Consider the following 22,672-nt stretch of genomic DNA (forward strand, 5'->3'; position numbering starts at 1 on the left):
CACACTATCCTGGCTGCGGGTATGGCAATCACAAGTGGGACCCCTACAACAGCGCCATGCGGACCTTGGCTGGCGGCCCCATCATCAGGGCTCTGCTGTCAGACTGACTCTGCAGCACCTTGTAACAGTTCAGCAATCATTTGGACCTTGGTTTTGCCCATGGGGTCAATCTGTCCCAGCTCACAGAGGGCAGTGATAGTGGCCTTCACCTGCTGGTGATACCAGGGCTCTCCACGTGTAGCCATTATTGCCAAATACAAGATAGGATAGAAAAACAAGAGAAGGGAGGGGATGCAACGGCTACACATATAGTAATGCCCCATATAAAAAATATTAAAACACTGAGTCTGATTTCTTAAAACTGTGCACAGAATTCTCGCAAGAACCGTGCAATTTTCAGTGAGAGAAATGATTGCTCAATCCAGCCACTGATGTTCTGTAATATGCCACCGCTTGCCACCAATTTGTCAGGGATCACCCACAGAGGGACGACACCAGGGAGATCACGCGATATCTCACCGTGACGTCATGCTGTCAGTATTTCGTCCAGAATCGCGAGCACACGATCCAGACTACTCGCTACGTGGATATCGGCAAGTGACCAGTGAGAGTATGACGTCACACCTCTGGGTTCCAACGCATGGAATCCGTGTTTACACCCTGTACTGTTACTGTCAGGTTCGCGATAGCCCGATTATTATTATTCTCTGCCACCACCGGCCGAGTTTGAAATATAATACAGGCCTGGCCGGACTCCTGCGTTTTGGTAGCGTATATGGCTTCATGGAAGGGAAGGATTACAGAACAAAAGAAACAGAACTATTAAATTTTATATTTAATCCAAAAGGGAGGCAGTGTTTAGAAAAAATATATACAAGGATGTTACAAAGGAGACATTAAAATACATAAGCTTTTACATAAAATAAACAGGATAAAAGAAGATAACTTACACTATACAGTTCACAGCCACGAATCAGCATAGGTGGAGGAGGGGCTCCCCAGTTGATTTGAGCGTTATCTAACGCGACCTGTTGCTTATAATCCCTATACCCACTGGCAACGAGTGCTCCTCTAATGTTCATGGGTTCTCTTATACCTAAGGGGAGAACTGGCCACACGCACTTTGTGGTGACATCATGTGGGCTGGTCTCCAGCCTGTACATTTTTATTAAAAACTCTAACTTCTTCGATAACTCATCGCTCGTTGATCTCAGAAGCATGCAAACGATGCCATTTTTTCCCTTATGATTTAATCTTCAGTTAGAGACCACACATCGCATAGTTGCAATCTGCTATTCTGGTGTTTTTGCGCTACAGCTCTAGGTAGCGTTTTTCAGCGGGAGAAAAAATATCCCTATCTTTCCCTCGCTGATTTGACCTCTAAAAATATGGGTCCCGTTATTGCCAGACGTATGGAACTCACAATATTTCGTATTTCATATCGGAGTCGACGTGGCTATGGCTGGTGGCCGGGAATTGTTTGTGAGTGCCTTTGAACTTAACAAACCATTTCCTCTTTCATCCAAACTCTGGCCTGGGAGAAGGTGTCACTCTATCTCAGGTCTGTGTTAAGAGGAAATACATTTGCATTTTAGTTAGCTTGTAACACTTCATGGCTGGCATTTGTTTGTGTAAGGCCTCCCTCATGACTGTATTAATTGGGGCTTTTGTGCTGAGCAGAGGGGGAAGAATGGTCAATATCTGGGTCAGGGAAATATGGAAGAACATTTTCAATATTCCTCAATACTTCCCTGACATGCGCATAAACTTTTTCCACAACCCTTCTGTGAGTGCAGGTTCTCATCATAACATCACACCCACCTATGAGTACAGCCTCTCCTCATCAGGTGACAACCTTCTGTGAGTTCAGTCGCTTCCCATCAAATTACATGTCCCTGTGCACCCTCTCATCATCAGATCACAAACTGATGTGAATGCAGCCTCTCCTCATCAAGTCACAACCTCCTGTAAGTTTGGCCTTTGCTCATCACATCACACCCTCTAGTGCACACTCTATTCATCGGTCAGACTCTCTTGTGAGTGCTGCCTCCCTCTTCAGTGCACACTCTCTTGTGAATATAGTTTCTCTTCATCAGGTCACACTCTCTTGTGAGTGCATCCTCTCATTAGGTCAACCTCTCCAGTGTTCACAACCTCATTTCACAACCCTCTTGTGAGTACAGGCTTTCCTTATGAGGTCACACTCTACGGTAAGTGCAGCCTCCTCTCATTAGGTACACTCTCATTTTAGTGCAGCCTCTCCTCTTCAGGTCACACTTTCCTGTGAGTGCAACCTCTCTTCATCAGGTTACACCCTGGATTTCTTGGCGTCCCCCGGACGCGAAGCTTGCTAAAACTAATTTAATAAAAAGCTATTACAAAGCAAGTGGATCTCTAATATGGGACACACAGGTAAGTATTGATTCACATTTCTATCACCTGTATGCCTATATTAGAGGTCTGATAGGTCCCAGGGGGGACAGATTCCCTTTAAGAGATTGCAGCCTCTTTTCATCGGGTCACACCCTACTGGTGAGAGGAGCCTTTCCTCATTGGATCACCCTATCCTCTGAGTACATACACTTTCATCAGGTCACACCTTCCTGTCAGTTTAGCCTCTCCTCCATAGGTCAAACTCTCCTACTGAGAGTAGCCTCTCCTAAGATCGCACACACTGGGGAGAGCAACCTCTCATGCTAAGGTTACACCCTTCTGTGAGTGCAGCCTCTTCTCATCATGTCAGTACCTTAAGTCAGTGCAGCTTCATCAGGTCCCTTCATCAGGTCACGTGCTCTTGGTGAGAGTAGCCTCTCCTCATCAGGTCACACCCTCCTGTGAGAGCAGCCTCTCCTCATCAGGTCACACCCTCCTGTGAGAGCAGCCTCTCCTCATCAGGTCACACCCTCCTGTGAGAGCAGCCTCTCCTCATCAGGTCACACCCTCCTGGTGAGAGTAGCCTCTCCTCATCAGGTCACACCCTCCTGGTGAGAGCAGCCTCTCCTCATCAGGTCACATGTTCTTGGTGAGAGCAGCCTCTCCTCATCAGGTCACATGCCCCTGTGAGAGCAGCCTCTCCACATCAGGTCACACCCTCCTGGTGAGAGCAGCCTCTCCTCATCAGGTCACGTGCTCCTGGTGAGAGCAGCCTCTCCTCATCAGGTCACGTGCTCTTGGTGAGAGCAGCCTCTCCTCATCAGGTCACATGCTCTTGGTGAGAGCAGCCTCTCCTCATCAGGTCACACCCTCCTGGTGAGAGCAGCCTCTCCTCATCAGGTCACGCCCTCCTGGTGAGAGCAGCCTCTCCTCATCAGGTCACATGCTCTTGGTGAGAACAGCCTCTCGTCATCAGGTCACACCCTCCGGGTGAGAGCAGCCTCTCCTCATCAGGTCACATGCTCTTGGTGAGAACAGCCTCTCCTCATCAGGTCACACCCTCCTGGTGAGAGCAGCCTCTCCTCATCAGGTCACATGCTCTTGGTGAGAACAGCCTCTCCTCATCAGGTCACACCCTCCTGGTGAGAGCAGCCTCTCCTCATCAGGTCACACACTCTTGGTGAGAGCAGCCTCTCCTCATCAGGTCACACCCTCCTGGTGAGAGCAGCCTCTCCTCATCAGGTCACACCCTCCTGGTGAGAGCAGCCTCTCCTCATCAGGTCACATGCTCTTGGTGAGAGCAGCCTCTCCTCATCAGGTCACATGCTCCTGTGAGAGCAGCCTCTCCTCATCAGGTCACACCCTCCTGGTGAGAGCAGCCTCTCCTCATCAGGTCACATGCTCTTGGTGAGAGCAGCCTCTCCTCATCAGGTCACATGCTCCTGTGAGAGCAGCCTCTCCTCATCAGGTCACGCCCTCCTGGTGAGAGCAGCCTCTCCTCATCAGGTCATGCCCTCCTGGCGAGAGCAGCCTCTCCTCATCAGGTCACATGCTCTTGGTGAGAGCAGCCTCTCCTCATCAGGTCACAAGCTCCTGGTGAGAGCAGCCTCTCCTCATCAGGTCACACCCTCCTGGTGAGAGCAGCCTCTCCTCATCAGGTCACAAGCTCCTGGTGAGAGCAGCCTCTCCTCATCAGGTCACGTGCTCTTGGTGAGAGCAGCCTCTCCTCATCAGGTCACAAGCTCCTGGTGAGAGCAGCCTCTCCTCATCAGGTCACATGCTCTTGGTGAAAGCAGCCTCTCCTCATCAGGTCACGTGCTCCTGGTGAGAGCAGCCTCTCCTCATCAGGTCACAAGCTCCTGGTGAGAGCAGCCTCTCCTCATCAGGTCACATGCTCTTGGTGAAAGCAGCCTCTCCTCATCAGGTCACACGCTCTTGGTGAGAGCAGCCTCTCCTCATCAGGTCACACCCTCCTGGTGAGAGCAGCCTCTCCTCATCAGGTCACATGCTCCTGGTGAGAGCAGCCTCTCCTCATCAGGTCACATGCTCCTGGTGAGAGCAGCCTCTCCTCATCGGGTCACATGCTCCTGGTGAGAGCAGCCTCTCCTCATCAGGTCACATGCTCCTGGTGAGAGCAGCCTCTCCTCATCAGGTCACACGCTCTTGGTGAGAGCAGCCTCTCCTCATCAGGTCACACCCTCCTGGTGAGAGCAGCCTCTCCTCATCAGGTCACATGCTCCTGGTGAGAGCAGCCTCTCCTCATCAGGTCACATGCTCCTGGTGAGAGCAGCCTCTCCTCATCAGGTCACACCCTCCTGTGAGAGCTGCCTCTCCTCATCAGGTCACACTCTCCTGGTGAGAGCAGCCTCTCCTCATCAGGTCACATGCTCTTGGTGAGAGCAGCCTCTCCTCATCAGGTCACATGCTCTTGGTGAGAGCAGCCTCTCCTCATCAGGTCACGTGCTCCTGGTGAGAGCAGCCTCTCCTCATCAGGTCACGTGCTCTTGGTGAGAGCAGCCTCTCCTCATCAGGTCACATGCTGTTGGTGAGAGCAGCCTCTCCTCATCAGGTCACATGCTCTTGGTGAGAGCAGCCTCTCCTCATCAGGTCACATGCTCTTGGTGAGAGCAGCCTCTCCTCATCAGGTCACATGCTGTTGGTGAGAGCAGCCTCTCCTCATCAGGTAACATGCTCTTGGTGAGAGCAGCCTCTCCTCATCAGGTCACATGCTCTTGGTGAGAGCAGCCTCTCCTCATCAGGTCACGCCCTCCTGGTGAGAGCAGCCTCTCCTCATCAGGTCACGCCCTCCTGGTGAGAGCAGCCTCTCCTCATCAGGTCACACCCTCCTGTGAGAGCTGCCTCTCCTCATCAGGTCACGTGCTCTTGGTGAGAGCAGCCTCTCCTCATCAGGTCATGTGCTCTTGGTGAGAGCAGCCTCTCCTCATCAGGTCACGTGCTCTTGGTGAGAGCAGCCTCTCCTCATCAGGTCACATGCTGTTGGTGAGAGCAGCCTCTCCTCATCAGGTCACATGCTCTTGGTGAGAGCAGCCTCTCCTCATCAGGTCACATGCTCTTGGTGAAAGCAGCCTCTCCTCATCAGGTCACGCCCTCCTGGTGAGAGCAGCCTCTCCTCATCAGGTCACGCCCTCCTGGTGAGAGCAGCCTCTCCTCATCAGGTCACACCCTCCTGGTGAGAGCAGCCTCTCCTCATCAGGTCACGTGCTCTTGGTGAGAGCAGCCTGTCCTCATCAGGTCACACGCTCTTGGTGAGAGCAGCCTCTCCTCATCAGGTCACACCCTCCTGTGAGAGCAGCCTCTCCTCATCAGGTCACACCCTCCTGTGAGAGCAGCCTCTCCTCATCAGGTCACGCCCTGCTGGTGAGAGCATCCTCTCCTCATCAGGTCACGCCCTCCTGGTGAGAGCAGCCTCTCCTCATCAGCTCACGCCCTCCTGATGAGAGCAGCCTCTCCTCATCAGGTCACGCCCTCCTGGTGAGAGCAGCCTCTCCTCATCAGGTCATGCCCTCCTGGCGAGAGCAGCCTCTCCTCATCAGGTCACGCCCTCCTGGTGAGAGCAGCCTCTCCTCATCAGGTCACGCCCTCCTGGTGAGAGCAGCCTCTCCTCATCAGGTCACACCCTCCTGGTGAGAGCAGCCTCTCCTCATCAGGTCACTTGTTCTTGGTGAGAGCAGGCTCTCCTCATCAGGTCACACCCTCCTGGTGAGAGCAGCCTCTCCTCATCAGGTCACATGCTCTTGGTGAGAGCAGCCTCTCCTCATCAGATCACACCCTCCTGGTGAGAGCAGCCTCTCCTCATCAGGTCACGTGCTCTTGTTGAGAGCAGCCTCTCCTCATCAGGTCACATGTTCTTGGTGAGAGCAGCCTCTCCTCATCAGGTCACATGTTCTTGGTGAGAGCAGCCTCTCCTCATCAGGTCACATGATCCTGGTGAGAGCAGCCTCTCCTCATCAGGTCACATGCTCTTGTTGAGAGCAGCCTCTCCTCATCAGGTCACATGCTCCTGGTGAGAGCAGCCTCTCCTCATCAGGTCACGTGCTCCTGGTGAGAGCAGCCTCTCTTCATCAGGTCACGTGCTCCTGGTGAGAGCAGCCTCTCCTCATCAGGTCACATGCTCCTGGTGAGAGCAGCCTCTCCTCATCAGGTCACACCCTCCTGGTGAGAGCAGCCTCTCCTCATCAGGTCACGCCCTCCTGGTGAGAGCAGCCTCTCCTCATCAGGTCACATGCTCTTGTTGAGAGCAGCCTCTCCTCATCAGGTCACATGCTCCTGGTGAGAGCAGCCTCTCCTCATCAGGTCACGTGCTCCTGGTGAGAGCAGCCTCTCTTCATCAGGTCACATGCTCCTGGTGAGAGCAGCCTCTCCTCATCAGGTCACATGCTCCTGGTGAGAGCAGCCTCTCCTCATCAGGTCACGCCCTCCTGGTGAGAGCAGCCTCTCCTCATCAGGTCACGCCCTCCTGGTGAGAGCAGCCTCTCCTCATCAGGTCACGCCCTCCTGGTGAGAGCAGCCTCTCCTCATCAGGTCACGCCCTCCTGGTGAGAGCAGCCTCTCCTCATCAGGTCACGCCCTCCTGGTGAGAGCAGCCTCTCATCAGGTCACGCCCTCCTGGTGAGAGCAGCCTCTCCTCATCAGGTCACGCCCTCCTGGTGAGAGCAGCCTCTCCTCATCAGGTCACACCCTCCTGGTGAGAGCAGCCTCTCCTCATCAGGTCACACCCTCCTGGTGAGAGCAGCCTCTCCTCATCAGGTCACACCCTCCTGTGAGAGCAGCCTCTCCCCATCAGGTCACACCCTCCTGTGAGAGCAGCCTCTCCTCATCAGGTCACACCCTCCTGGTGAGAGCAGCCTCTCCTCATCATGTCACACCCTCCTGTGAGAGCAGCCTCTCCCCATCAAGTCACACCCTCCTGTGAGAGCAGCCTCTCCTCATTAGGTCACACCCTCCTGGTGAGAGCAGCCTCTCCTCATCAGGTCACACCCTCCTGGTGAGAGCAGCCTCTCCTCATCATGTCACACCCTCCTGTGAGAGCAGCCTCTCCCCATCAAGTCACACCCTCCTGTGAGAGCAGCCTCTCCTCATTAGGTCACACCCTCCTGTGAATGCAGTACATCATGGACCATAAGCTCTAGAATCATTTGCTTTTATCTAGACTTTTTTAGTAATGATTTTTCCTTTACTTTGAAGTACCCATGGGCTCCTCTTTGCTTTGTCTCTTTTGGGAGATGGGTGAGCGAATGTGGCTCCATTTCCCGGGTAATCATTCATTCATTCGTCTTTTTCAGATCCGAGAACTGGTTCCTGAGTCTCAGGCTTACATGGATCTATTAGCATTTGAAAGAAAATTGGACCAAACCATAATGAGAAAACGTGTTGATATCCAAGAAGCCCTAAAGAGACCGATGAAGGTAAAAGGAAGCCGCAGAATTATGAGGTGGCAATCCATGACTGGAGTGTAGGGATGACTGCACCAGCCATAGCACAAACGTGAAACTCTGGCCCGCGGGCCAAATCTGCCCTGCAGAGTGATTGTATTTGGCCCGCGACACCATATGGAGGACTATGTGGGGCCATTATTTTGTATGTAGGACTACGTGGGGCCATTATACTGCACAGAGGTCTGTATGGGGATCCCAGTTGGGACATCATACCGTCTTAGGGTCACCATACTTTGCCAGGGGAGTTGAGGTGGGGTACATTAGAATCATCATACCATGCATGTGGAGGGTACTTTGGAGTAATTTACTGTGGGGGTATCATACTGTGTTTGGGGAGAAAATTACTTTGTAAGGGCTGCAAAGTTGTGAGATATTCTCCTTTGTAACCCCACCGAATATTACTTTTTTGTGGGGGGGAGCATTTAAAACTTCCGCTATGGGACAATGATTTCTGTGTAGGCCCCTGCCCGAGTGGATATACCCAATGCTCCGATCATGTGGTCTGTCTCTTATGTTTTATTAATTAAAATATACTTTGTGGGACAACCCCTTTAAAGTTGTTACCATATTTGATGATAAGGAAATACCTTATCAATTGTACACATTTTTTTTAATAAATATCAAGGTTGGCCCCTGACTTTGTCCAAGTTAATTTTGACACTTTGTGTATTTGAATTTGACATCCCTGAGCTATAGGGACTGATGGACTTTACAGTAGATGGCTGGAGAGTAGAAGGTGACTGCACCAGCCATAGAGACCAGGGGACTACATGACAATAGATGACTGGAGAGTTGTGGGTGATGGCACCAGCTATAGGGACTGAGGAGCTAAACTATAGTAGATGGCTGGAGAGAAGAAGGTGACGGCACCAGCTATAGGGACTGATGGACTTTACAGTAGATGGCTGGAGAGTAGAAGGTGACTGCACCAGCCATAGAGACCAGGGGACTACATGACAATAGATGACTGGAGAGTAGAGGGTGATGGCACCAGCTATAGGGACTGAGGAGCTAAACTATAGTAGATGGCTGGGGAGAAGAAGGTGATGGCATCAGCTATAGGGACTGAGGAACGACACAACATTAGATGACTGGAGAGTTGTGGGTGATGGCACCAGCTATAGGGACTGAGGAGCTAAACTATAGTAGATGGCTGGGGAGAAGAAGGTGACGGCACCAGCTATAGGGACTGAGGAACGACACAACATTAGATGACTGGAGAGTTGTGGGTGATGGCACCAGCTATAGGGACTGAGGAGCTAAACTATAGTAGATGGCTGGAGAGAAGAAGGTGACGGCACAAGCTATAGGGACTGATGGACTAAATGATAGTAGATGGTGGGAGAGTAGAGGGTGACGGCACCAGCTATAGGGACTGATGGACTTTACAGTAGATGGCTGGAGAGAAGAAGGTGACGGCACCAGCCATAGAGACCAGGGGACTACATGACAATAGATGACTGGAGAGTTGTGGGTGATGGCACCAGCTATAGGGACTGAGGAGCTAAACTATAGTAGATGGCTGGAGAGAAGAAGGTGACGGCACCAGCTATAGGGACTGAGGAACGACACAACATTAGATGACTGGAGAGTTCTGGGTGATGGCACCAGCTATAGGGACTGAGGAGCTAAACTATAGTAGATGGCTGGAGAGAAGAAGGTGACGGCACCAGCTATAGGGACTGATGGACTAAATGATAGTAGATGGTGGGAGAGTAGAGGGTGACGGCACCAGCTATAGGGACTGATGGACTTTACAGTAGATGGCTGGAGAGTAGAAGGTGACTGCACCAGCCATAGAGACCAGGGGACTACATGACAATAGATGACTGGAGAGTAGAGGGTGATGGCACCAGCTATAGGGACTGAGGAGCTAAACTATAGTAGATGGCTGGAGAGAAGAAGGTGATGGCATCAGCTATAGGGACTGAGAAACTATACTATAGTAGATGGCTGGAGAGAAGAAGGTTACGGCACCAGCTATAGGGACTGAGGAACTACACAACATTAGATGACTGGAGAGTTGTGGGTGATGGCACCAGCTATAGGGACTGAGGAGCTAAACTATAGTAGATGGCTGGAGAGAAGAAGGTGACGGCACAAGCTATAGGGACTGATGGACTAAATGATAGTAGATGGTGGGAGAGTAGAGGGTGACGGCACCAGCTATAGGGACTGATGGACTTTACAGTAGATGGCTGGAGAGTAGAAGGTGACTGCACCAGCCATAGAGACCAGGGGACTACATGACAATAGATGACTGGAGAGTAGAGGGTGATGGCACCAGCTATAGGGACTGAGGAGCTAAACTATAGTAGATGGCTGGGGAGAAGAAGGTGATGGCATCAGCTATAGGGACTGAGGAACGACACAACATTAGATGACTGGAGAGTTGTGGGTGATGGCACCAGCTATAGGGACTGAGGAGCTAAACTATAGTAGATGGCTGGGGAGAGGAAGGTGACGGCACCAGCTATAGGGACTGAGGAACGACACAACATTAGATGACTGGAGAGTTGTGGGTGATGGCACCAGCTATAGGGACTGAGGAGCTAAACTATAGTAGATGGCTGGAGAGAAGAAGGTGACGGCACAAGCTATAGGGACTGATGGACTAAATGATAGTAGATGGTGGGAGAGTAGAGGGTGACGGCACCAGCTATAGGGACTGATGGACTTTACAGTAGATGGCTGGAGAGAAGAAGGTGACGGCACCAGCCATAGAGACCAGGGGACTACATGACAATAGATGACTGGAGAGTTGTGGGTGATGGCACCAGCTATAGGGACTGAGGAGCTAAACTATAGTAGATGGCTGGAGAGAAGAAGGTGACGGCACCAGCTATAGGGACTGAGGAACGACACAACATTAGATGACTGGAGAGTTCTGGGTGATGGCACCAGCTATAGGGACTGAGGAGCTAAACTATAGTAGATGGCTGGAGAGAAGAAGGTGACGGCACCAGCTATAGGGACTGATGGACTAAATGATAGTAGATGGTGGGAGAGTAGAGGGTGACGGCACCAGCTATAGGGACTGATGGACTTTACAGTAGATGGCTGGAGAGTAGAAGGTGACTGCACCAGCCATAGAGACCAGGGGACTACATGACAATAGATGACTGGAGAGTTATGGGTGATGGCACCAGCTATAGGGACTGGGGAGCTAAACTATAGTAGATGGCTGGAGAGAAGAAGGTGACGGCACCAGCTATAGGGACTGATGGACTAAATGATAGTAGATGGTGGGAGAGTAGAGGGTGACGGCACCAGCTATAGGGACTGAAGTACTACATGATAGTAGATGGTGGGAGAGTAGATGGCGATGGCACTAACTATAATGACTAAAGGGACTACATGACTTGTAGATGACTGGAGAGTAGAGGGTGAAGGCTCCAGCAATAGGGACTGAGGAACGACACAACATTAGATGGCTGGAGAGAAGAGGGTGACGACACCAGTTATATGGACTGAGGAACTGCATGACAGTAGATGGCTAGAGAATAGAGGGTGACTGCACCAGCTATAGGGACTGATGGACTACATGATAGTAGATGGTGGGAGAGTAGAGGGTGATGGCACCAGATATAGGGACTGATGGACTACATGATAGTAGATGGTGGGAGAGTGGAGGGTGACGGCACCAGCTATAGGGACTGATGGACTACATGATAGTAGGTGGTGGGAGAGTAGAGGGTGACGGCACCAGATATAGGGACTGATGGACTACATGATAGTAGATGGTGGGAGAGTAGAGGGTGACGGCACCAGCTATAGGGACTGATGGACTACATGATAGTAGATGGTGGGAGAGTAGAGGGTGATGGCACCAGCTATAGGGACTGATGGACTACATGATAGTAGATGGCTGGAGAGTAGAGGGTGACAGCACCAGCTTTAGGGACTGATGGACTATACAGTAGATGGCTGGAGAGTAGAAGGTGACTGCACCAGCCATAGAGACCAGGGGACTACATGACAATAGATGACTGGAGAGTAGAGGGTGATGGCACCAGCTATAGGGACTGAGGAGCTAAACTATAGTAGATGGCTGGGGAGAAGAAGGTGATGGCATCAGCTATAGGGACTGAGGAACGACACAACATTAGATGACTGGAGAGTTGTGGGTGATGGCACCAGCTATAGGGACTGAGGAGCTAAACTATAGTAGATGGCTGGGGAGAAGAAGGTGACGGCACCAGCTATAGGGACTGAGGAACGACACAACATTAGATGACTGGAGAGTTGTGGGTGATGGCACCAGCTATAGGGACTGAGGAGCTAAACTATAGTAGATGGCTGGAGAGAAGAAGGTGACGGCACAAGCTATAGGGACTGATGGACTAAATGATAGTAGATGGTGGGAGAGTAGAGGGTGACGGCACCAGCTATAGGGACTGATGGACTTTACAGTAGATGGCTGGAGAGAAGAAGGTGACGGCACCAGCCATAGAGACCAGGGGACTACATGACAATAGATGACTGGAGAGTTGTGGGTGATGGCACCAGCTATAGGGACTGAGGAGCTAAACTATAGTAGATGGCTGGAGAGAAGAAGGTGACGGCACCAGCTATAGGAACTGAGGAACGACACAACATTAGATGACTGGAGAGTTGTGGGTGATGGCACCAGCTATAGGGACTGAGGAGCTAAACTATAGTAGATGGCTGGAGAGAAGAAGGTGACGGCACCAGCTATAGGAACTGAGGAACGACACAACATTAGATGACTGGAGAGTTCTGGGTGATGGCACCAGCTATAGGGACTGAGGAGCTAAACTATAGTAGATGGCTGGAGAGAAGAAGGTGACGGCACCAGCTATAGGGACTGATGGACTAAATGATAGTAGATGGTGGGAGAGTAGAGGGTGACGGCACCAGCTATAGGGACTGATGGACTTTACAGTAGATGGCTGGAGAGTAGAAGGTGACTGCACCAGCCATAGAGACCAGGGGACTACATGACAATAGATGACTGGAGAGTAGAGGGTGATGGCACCAGCTATAGGGACTGAGGAGCTAAACTATAGTAGATGGCTGGAGAGAAGAAGGTGATGGCATCAGCTATAGGGACTGAGAAACTATACTATAGTAGATGGCTGGAGAGAAGAAGGTTACGGCACCAGCTATAGGGACTGAGGAACTACACAACATTAGATGACTGGAGAGTTGTGGGTGATGGCACCAGCTATAGGGACTGAGGAGCTAAACTATAGTAGATGGCTGGAGAGAAGAAGGTGACGGCACAAGCTATAGGGACTGATGGACTAAATGATAGTAGATGGTGGGAGAGTAGAGGGTGACGGCACCAGCTATAGGGACTGATGGACTTTACAGTAGATGGCTGGAGAGTAGAAGGTGACTGCACCAGCCATAGAGACCAGGGGACTACATGACAATAGATGACTGGAGAGTAGAGGGTGATGGCACCAGCTATAGGGACTGAGGAGCTAAACTATAGTAGATGGCTGGGGAGAAGAAGGTGATGGCATCAGCTATAGGGACTGAGGAACGACACAACATTAGATGACTGGAGAGTTGTGGGTGATGGCACCAGCTATAGGGACTGAGGAGCTAAACTATAGTAGATGGCTGGGGAGAAGAAGGTGACGGCACCAGCTATAGGGACTGAGGAACGACACAACATTAGATGACTGGAGAGTTGTGGGTGATGGCACCAGCTATAGGGACTGAGGAGCTAAACTATAGTAGATGGCTGGAGAGAAGAAGGTGACGGCACAAGCTATAGGGACTGATGGACTAAATGATAGTAGATGGTGGGAGAGTAGAGGGTGACGGCACCAGCTATAGGGACTGATGGACTTTACAGTAGATGGCTGGAGAGAAGAAGGTGACGGCACCAGCCATAGAGACCAGGGGACTACATGACAATAGATGACTGGAGAGTTGTGGGTGATGGCACCAGCTATAGGGACTGAGGAGCTAAACTATAGTAGATGGCTGGAGAGAAGAAGGTGACGGCACCAGCTATAGGGACTGAGGAACGACACAACATTAGATGACTGGAGAGTTCTGGGTGATGGCACCAGCTATAGGGACTGAGGAGCTAAACTATAGTAGATGGCTGGAGAGAAGAAGGTGACGGCACCAGCTATAGGGACTGATGGACTAAATGATAGTAGATGGTGGGAGAGTAGAGGGTGACGGCACCAGCTATAGGGACTGATGGACTTTACAGTAGATGGCTGGAGAGTAGAAGGTGACTGCACCAGCCATAGAGACCAGGGGACTACATGACAATAGATGACTGGAGAGTTATGGGTGATGGCACCAGCTATAGGGACTGGGGAGCTAAACTATAGTAGATGGCTGGAGAGAAGAAGGTGACGGCACCAGCTATAGGGACTGATGGACTAAATGATAGTAGATGGTGGGAGAGTAGAGGGTGACGGCACCAGCTATAGGGACTGAAGTACTACATGATAGTAGATGGTGGGAGAGTAGATGGCGATGGCACTAACTATAATGACTAAAGGGACTACATGACTTGTAGATGACTGGAGAGTAGAGGGTGAAGGCTCCAGCAATAGGGACTGAGGAACGACACAACATTAGATGGCTGGAGAGAAGAGGGTGACGACACCAGTTATATGGACTGAGGAACTGCATGACAGTAGATGGCTAGAGAATAGAGGGTGACTGCACCAGCTATAGGGACTGATGGACTACATGATAGTAGATGGTGGGAGAGTAGAGGGTGACGGCACCAGATATAGGGACTGATGGACTACATGATAGTAGATGGTGGGAGAGTGGAGGGTGACGGCACCAGCTATAGGGACTGATGGACTACATGATAGTAGGTGGTGGGAGAGTAGAGGGTGACGGCACCAGATATAGGGACTGATGGACTACATGATAGTAGATGGTGGGAGAGTAGAGGGTGACGGCACCAGCTATAGGGACTGATGGACTACATGATAGTAGATGGTGGGAGAGTAGAGGGTGATGGCACCAGCTATAGGGACTGATGGACTACATGATAGTAGATGGCTGGAGAGTAGAGGGTGACAGCACCAGCTTTAGGGACTGATGGACTACATGATAGTAGATGGTGGGAGAGTAGAGGGTGACAGCACCAGCTATAGGCACTGAAGGACTACATGATAGTAGATGGTATGAGGATAGAGGGTGACGGCACCAGCTATAGGGACTGAAGGACTACACGAGAGTAGAAGGTGACAGCACCAGCTATAGCCACTGAAGGGCTACATGATAGTAGATGGTGGGAGAGTAGAGTGTGACGGCACCAACTATAGGGACTAAGGGACTACATGATAGTAGATGGTGGGGGAGTAGAGGGTGACTGCACCAGCTTATAGGGACGAGGGGACTACACGATAGTAGATGGCAGGAGAGTAGAAGGTGATGGCACCAGCTATAGGGACTGAGGGACTCCATGACAGTAGATGATTGGAGAGTGGAGGGTGAAGGCACCAGCAATAGGGACTGAGGAACAATACAATATTAGATGACTGGAGAGAAGAGGATGATGGCACCAGTTATATAGACTGAGGAACTGCATGACAGTAGATGGCTGGAGAGTAGAGGGTGACGGCACCAGCTATAGGGAGTAAGGCACTGCATGACAGTAGATGACTGGAGAGTAGAGGGTGAAGGCACTAGCAATAGGGACTGAGGAACAATACAATATTAGATGACTTGAGAGAAGAGGATGATGGCACCAGTTATAGGGACTGAGGGATTACGCAACAGTAGATCGTTGGAGAGTGTAGAGGGTGACATCACCAGCTAAAGGGACCGGTGACTACACGAGTTTAGATGGCTTGAGAGTAAATGATGATGGCACCAGCTATAGAGGCTGGGTGAATGCATGACGGTAGGTAGCTGGAGAGTTGAGGGTGATGGATCCAGCTATAGAGACTGACAGACTGCACAACAGTAAATGCCTGGAAAGTAGAGTATGAAGACACCAGCTATAGGGACTGGGGGTCTACAGAACAGTATATGACTTGAGAGTAGAGTGTGATGGCACCAGCTATAGGGACTGGGTGACTACATCGCAGTAGATTACTGAAGTTTGGAGGATGATTGCACTAGCAATAGGTTTTGGGGGACTACACGACATTAGGTAGCTGGAGAGATGAGGGCGATGGGTACAGCTATAGAGACCGAGGGACTAAATGGCCGTAAATGACTGGAGAGTAGAGTGTGACTACAACAACTATAGGGACTGGGGGGGGCTACATGCCGGGTGATGACAGGAAAGTAGAGTGTGATGGCACCAAATATAGGGACTGGGGGACTACATCATAGTTGGTGACTGGAGAGCAGAGGTGATAGCACCAGTAATGAGGTCTAAGGGATTATACAAGATAGGATGGCTGGAGAGCGGAGAGCGATGGCACCAGCTATAGTGACCGGGGGACTGCACGACAGTAGATGACTGGAAAGAACTTTGTGATGGCATCAGCTATTGGGACTGAGGGGCTACACAAATTACTTGATAGTAGAGAGTGAGGGCAACAGCTATAGGGACTGAGAAAGTACAGTATATATGACGGTATATAGCTGAAGAGAAGATGGTGACCGCACCAGCTATAGTGACAGGGGGACTGCACGACATTAGATGACTGGATATTGTAAGGTGAAGGCACCAGCTATAGGGACTGAGGGACTACATGACAATATATAGCAGCAGAGAAGAGAGTGACGGCAGCTGCTATAGTGACTGTGGGATAACACAACAGTAGATGGTTGGTGACCTCAACAGCTGTAAGGACTGAGGGACTACATGTCAGTAAATGGCTGAAGATTAGAGGGTGTCATAGAAAATATGAACAATCTCTGAAGTTACTCGCCCCCCTCCCTCATTTCCTCTGTTCATTTGCAGTAAAGAAACAGGAGCTAGCAATCTAAAGCAGCCTTTATGTAAAATGGAGAAGTGTCAACCCTAATTAATTAACATGCAAGAGCTTCTTATAGGACAAAGACCATGAGGATGTATATTGTGCGTAGACAATTGACAAGTAATTGAGACAGGAGAAGTCTTTTCAGATAGTTGGACAATCATAGAGACATGTGTTGACGCATAGACACAGAAGTGGAAGAAACCTTTTGTCCGCAGGAAATACATTGTCAGTTCAAGGGAAATATTTTTGTTACGGGGTGTGTCAGAAGTGACAGACTGTCACCCTGCAGTTGGTTGCAGGAGATCTCTACGTTTGGCATTACAGACATCTTCTTAGATGCTGCCTCTAGGACCCAGGGGCTACCTCCCTCTGGCTAATTAACACCTTGGCCTTGGTGTATAAATACCTGCTGTGTTTCATAGGGAGGTGCTGGCGATATTCTTTACTCCTTGTGAAGGCTTTAGCAAGAGCAGTGCTTTGTCCTCTCTGGAGCTTAAGGACGTGTGAGCATTTGTCTGGAGTCATCTAAAGCTAAGCGATTTCCCTTTGTTTGTCCTTCCTTGTTTTCTATAGTGTTTAGTGGAGATCAACTAGTGCTCATCTCCTCCCTTCCCTAGCCTGAGCCAAACGCCAGGGAAAGACATGGCAAAGTACGCGTCCTGGGATTGGTTAAGAGCCAATACAGGGACGTTAGGATACCCCCGGAGCTAAACTACCGAAGTCCAGACTGTGTCCTGAGAGACAAGCCATGAAGGATTTCATTGCGGAAAGGCTGGAGAGGGACATATCAGACCCTCATCTTCGTCCATGGCGGCAGGGTTCTTCTTTGTGAAGAAAAAAGATGGCGGTCTACGTCCCTGTTTAGATTTCCGGGAGTTAAATCAAATTACCATCTGTGATCCATACCCTCTTCCTCTGATTCCAGATTTGTTCAGCCAGGTTGTGGGAGCTAAGGTGTTCTCCAAGTTGGATTTAAGGGGAGCCTACAATCTGGTTAGAATCAGAGAAGAGGACGAATGGAAGACAGTGTTCAATACCCCGGAAGGACATTTCGAGAGTCTGGTTAGGCCTTTTGGTTTGACCAATGCACCTGCGGTATCATTTATGAAATGCTGGAATATTTTCCATCATTTGGTGGGGAGGTTTGTGGTGGTCTATCTGGACGATATTTTGGTTTATTCACCTTATTTTAAGACCCATCTGGGGCATGTTAAGCAGGTACTCCAGATATTAAGGGATAACAAACTTTATGCCAAACTGGAAAAATGTGTTTTCGCTGTTCAGGAGGTGCAGTTTTTGGGGTACTTGTTGTCATCTTCGGGTTTTCGGATGGATCCGGAGAAGATCCGTGCAGTCCTTGATTGGGACCGTCCCGAGAATCTGAAGGCTCTACAATGTTTTCTGGGCTTTACTAATTTTTACCGGAAATTCATCCATAATTACTCTGTTATTGTGAAACCCCTCACTGACATGACTAATTAAGGGGCTCTGATTTTTCCAAATGGTCGGATGCTTCCCTCCAGGCTTTTTCTTCCTTACAGAATCATTTTGACACTGCAACTATACTCAGTCAACCCGATGTTTCCCAACCCTTTATTGTGGAGGTTGATGCGTCGGATGTCGGGGTTGGGGCTGTGTTGTCTCAGAGTCCGTTCCCTGGTAAATGGCGGCCATGCGCCTTCTTTTCTAAAAAAATTGTCTTCGGCTGAGAGAAATTATGACGTGGGTAATAGGGAACGTTTGGCGATCAAATTGGCATTCGAAGAATTGTTAGCGTTTTTTTTACTCTGTTTGCCCATATGGTGTGAATTGGCTCTCTTTGTAAGTGCATTTTTTATGGAAATATCATCCTTCAAATAAATGGAAATTTTAATTACACCACATCGCTGGAGTCTCTTCACTCGCTGGATTTTGGTCTGAAGTCTAGGCAAGCCAGATGGTCCCTGTTTTTTACTAGGTTCAATTTTGTTGTCACTTTTCATCCAGGGGTCAAAAATGTCAAGGCTGATGCTTTGTCCCGGAGCTTCTCTGGTGGTGGTGACCATGAGAACCCTGCCCCGATATTACAGAAAAGGGATAGTCATTTCGACACTGTTTCCTAAACTGGAGGGTGAGGTGTTGGAGGCGCAGGGGGGCGCCCCTGCCTCCTGCCCTTCAGGAAAGTTATTTGTACCATCTGATCTGCGCCGCAAAGTAATTAAAGAACATCATAACTCTGTGCTTGCTGGTCATCCAGGTGGTAGGGCAACTGCGGACCTCCTCTCTCATCGTTTTTGGTGGCCGGGGTTGCATCCAGATGTGATTGAACATGTAGCTACTTGTAGTATTTGCGCAAGTTCTAAGGTTTCGCATACCCGTCCATCTGGTACTCTTCTTCCGCTACCTATCCCTAGTAGGCCATGGACACACTTGTCCATGGATTTTATTACTGACCTACCGGTTTCTTCAGGCAAAACGGTGGTTTTGGTGGTAGTAGATAGGTTCAGTAAAATGGTTCATTTCGTTGCATTGCCTGCACTTCCAAATGCCAAGACTCTTGCTCAGGTGTTCATAAATGAGATTGTGAAGCTTCACGGGGGTCCCTCCGATGTGGTGTCAGATCAGTTTGTTTCCAAGTTCTGGAAGGCATTCTGTTCTCGACTAGGGGGTGCAGCTGTCCTTTTCCTCTACCTTCCACTCTCAGTCGAATGGACAGACCGAACGTGCCATTCAGAATTTGGAGACCTACCTCAGATATTTAGACTTCGAAAATCAGGAGTATTGGGCATCCTACAAACCGCTGGCAGAATTTGCCATCTATAATCATCGTCAAGAATCCACTGGCCAGTCATCGTTCTTTGGTGCATACGGTTATCATTCACAATTTGGTACCTTTAGTGGGAGAGGAGCTTCTGGAGTTCCTGAGGAGGAACGGTTTGCTTCGTCGCTCTCCTCGGTATGGCAGGGTGTTCTGTGTAATTTAAAGATCATGGGAGACAAGTATAAACGTATGGCTGACAGAAAACGCTTGCCAGGTCCGGACCTGAATGTGAATGACTTTGTGTGGTTGTCTACCAGGAATATAAGATTAAAAGTTCCTTCTTGGAAGCTGGGACCTAGGTTTATTGGTCCCTATAAAAAAACCGCCGTCATTAACCCAGCAGCGTTTCGTCTTGAACTTCCTCAGGTCCACAACTTGTTCCATAGGTCCTTACTCAAAAAGTATGTGGAACCTCTTGAGCCCTCACCTCTATCACCGTCCCCAGGCATGGTTGATGAATAATCTGGAGTTCCAGATTTCGTGGATTGTACATTGTCGTCTCCAACATTGTTCTCTACAATACTTGGTGCACTGGAAAGGCTATGGTCCAGAGGAGAGGAGGTGGGTTTCAATTTCAGAGGGGAATGCTCCCAGATTGGTTTGCTCATTCCATACCTCTTATCCTGAGAAACCCGGTCCTGAGTGTCCTGAGGCCACTCGTAGAGGGGGAGGGGGGGTACTGTCACAGGTGTGTCAGAAGTGACAGACAGTCGCCCTGCAGTTGGTTGCAGGAGATCTCTACGTTTGGCATTACAGACATCTTCTTAGAGGCTGTCTCTAGGACCCAGCGGCTACCTCCCTCTGGCTAATTAACTCCCTGACCTAGGTGTATAAATATCTGGTGTGTTCTAGAGGGAAGTGCTCCTAATATTCATTTCTACTTGTGAAGGCTTTAGCAAGAGCAGTGCTTTGTCCTCTCTGGAGCTTGAGGACGTGTGCGCATTTGTCTGGAGTCGTCTAATGCTAAGATATTTCCCCCTGTTTGTCCTTCCTTGTTGTCTGTAGTGTTTAGTGGAGATCGACTAGCGCTCATCTCCTCCCTTCCCTAGCCTGAACCAAACGCCAGGGAAAGACAGGGCGAGGTACACGTGCTGGGATTGGTTAAGAGCCAATACAGGGAGGTTAGGGGAGACAGGGTGATGCTAGATCAACCTAGGAGGTCTCGACTTCCCCCCTTTCCCTAGAGTCTGGGCTCCCTTTTTCTCTTCCCTTTGTGTTGCACTAAGTCTTTTCCACACCTTGCGTGACAATTTTACATTTACACTGGACACCTTTTTGTCTCTATAAAGGAAGTGGTACACCTGCAACAGAAATACGTATCCAAAAGAAAATATGGAATATTGGAATTTATATAAATCCGATATTAATGAGACATACATTTTTAGCATTGGGACTAGCCAGGATAAAGGATACATATTTTCTGATAGCTGTAGCCCCTGCCAGTGAGCCATGGATCCACAATGTCCAGACAACTGACAACAGCTATGCCATGCTTGGTCTCTAAGTAAAGATAAAATCCTGATAAAAAATATGGGATCAATCTCCAACTTCTGCGATCATCCGGAGAGGAGTTATCACATAAGTTGGGGATTTCATAAAATCATGAAGGACTAAGACCAGTCCACAACCTGACCCATGTGAGGTCATCACGATGGAGTGTGTGGGTGGGACTCAGGGGCTGATAAAAGATCATGCCGAATTATGATCTTGGTTCGTGCAGAGATACACATCGTGTATGCCGGGACCCCGTTCACTGAACGGCCAATCAAAGTGCTCTCCTCCAGCTAAACTGAATCGTCTCTGCGATCAGTATAGTAAATTATTCTGTTAATCCCTTTTATTTTCTGTAACTGTATATCCTGTATTGTTTCATCCCCTTTGTAAAAATCTTTTGTATATTTTTTCATAAACACTGCCTCCCTTTGGATTAAATGAAAAATGTAATAGTTCTGTTCCTTTTGTTCTGTAAACTGCGCCCCAAAGCCATACACTACCTGAAACAGTGTCCAATCGGCCAGACAATGATTGATGGTGGTAATCTTTCTGGGGTTCTCGTGGAGTTAGCAGTGATTGTACGGCGGTAAATACACATATTCCATGCGTTGGAATCCGGAGGTGTATATACCATACGCTCACTGTTAGTTTCCTGATAACTGGCCTGTTAGTGCTTGCGGCCATCTCCGTTGATCATTGGCCAATAGTGTAATTGTCCGGACACTAGGGGGCACCAGAGAGCTGTTCGCTCCAAAGACCACAGCAGGTGGTTCTGTATGGCTTCTGGCCTGTGATATTGTGGATAATTGTGATATTTGGGATATAAATCCTTGACAGAAGGTGACCGCACCAGCTGTACATACCGGGGGACTACTTGATAGTGGATGACTGAAGAGTAGAGTGTGATGATATCAGCCATAGGGACTGGGGGACTACATGACAGTATATAGCTGGAAAGAAGAGAATGATGCACCAGCTATAGGGACTGGGTGATTACATGACTGTAGATGCCTGAAAAGAAGAGGGTGATGGCACCAGCTATAGGGACCAGGGGCTACACGACAGTAGATGGCTGGAGAGTAGAGGGTGAGAGCACCAGCTATGGGGACAGGGGACTACATGACAGTAGATGGCTGAAGAGAAGAGGGTGATGGCACCAGCTATAGAGACCGAGGACAATAAGACAGTAGATGGCTGAAGAGAAGAGGATGATGGCACCAGCTATAGAGACCGAGGACAATAAGACAGTAGATGGCTGAAGAGAAGAGGATGATGGCACCAGCTATAGAGACCGAGGACAATAAGACAGTAGATGCTGAAGAGAAGAGGATGATGGCACCAGCTAATGGGACCAGGGGACTATATGACAGTAGATGGCTGAAGAGAAGAGGGTGACAGCACCAGCTATAGGTACCGGGGACTATACAACAGTAGATGGTTGGACAGAGGGGGTGAGAATACAAGCTATAGGGACCAGGAGACTACATGACAGTAGATGGCTGGAGAGAAGAGGGTGACTGTGACGAAACAGCATCTAATCTTAATCAGCCACATGTCGAGATTTGTTAAGCCAAGACAAATGCAGTATTGTATTTGTGTTGACTTTAGAACTTGTGTGTGTTTGTTTGGAGGGTCAAGAAGGACAGGACAGTATT

At 49.6% G+C, this 22,672-nt stretch overlaps 1 protein-coding gene across 1 annotated transcript in view; it reads left to right on the forward strand.

Moving 5' to 3' along the window:
- LOC141264797 (SWI/SNF-related matrix-associated actin-dependent regulator of chromatin subfamily D member 3-like) overlaps window positions 1-8,466 on the forward strand; it is a 71,170-nt gene extending 62,704 nt beyond the window's left edge. The window contains exon 4 of the mRNA XM_073677110.1: window positions 7,677-8,466. Coding sequence (XP_073533211.1) covers window positions 7,677-7,850 — 174 coding nt within the window. The 3' untranslated portion in view covers window positions 7,851-8,466. The remainder of the gene's footprint in view (window positions 1-7,676) is intronic.
- The last annotated feature ends 14,206 nt before the right edge of the window (window positions 8,467-22,672 follow it).

This window comes from Phyllobates terribilis, unplaced genomic scaffold (assembly GCF_046119375.1).
Source record: "Phyllobates terribilis strain yellow unplaced genomic scaffold, ASM4611937v1 Scaffold_4__5_contigs__length_816908805, whole genome shotgun sequence".
Classification (NCBI taxonomy): Eukaryota; Metazoa; Chordata; class Amphibia; order Anura; family Dendrobatidae; genus Phyllobates; species Phyllobates terribilis.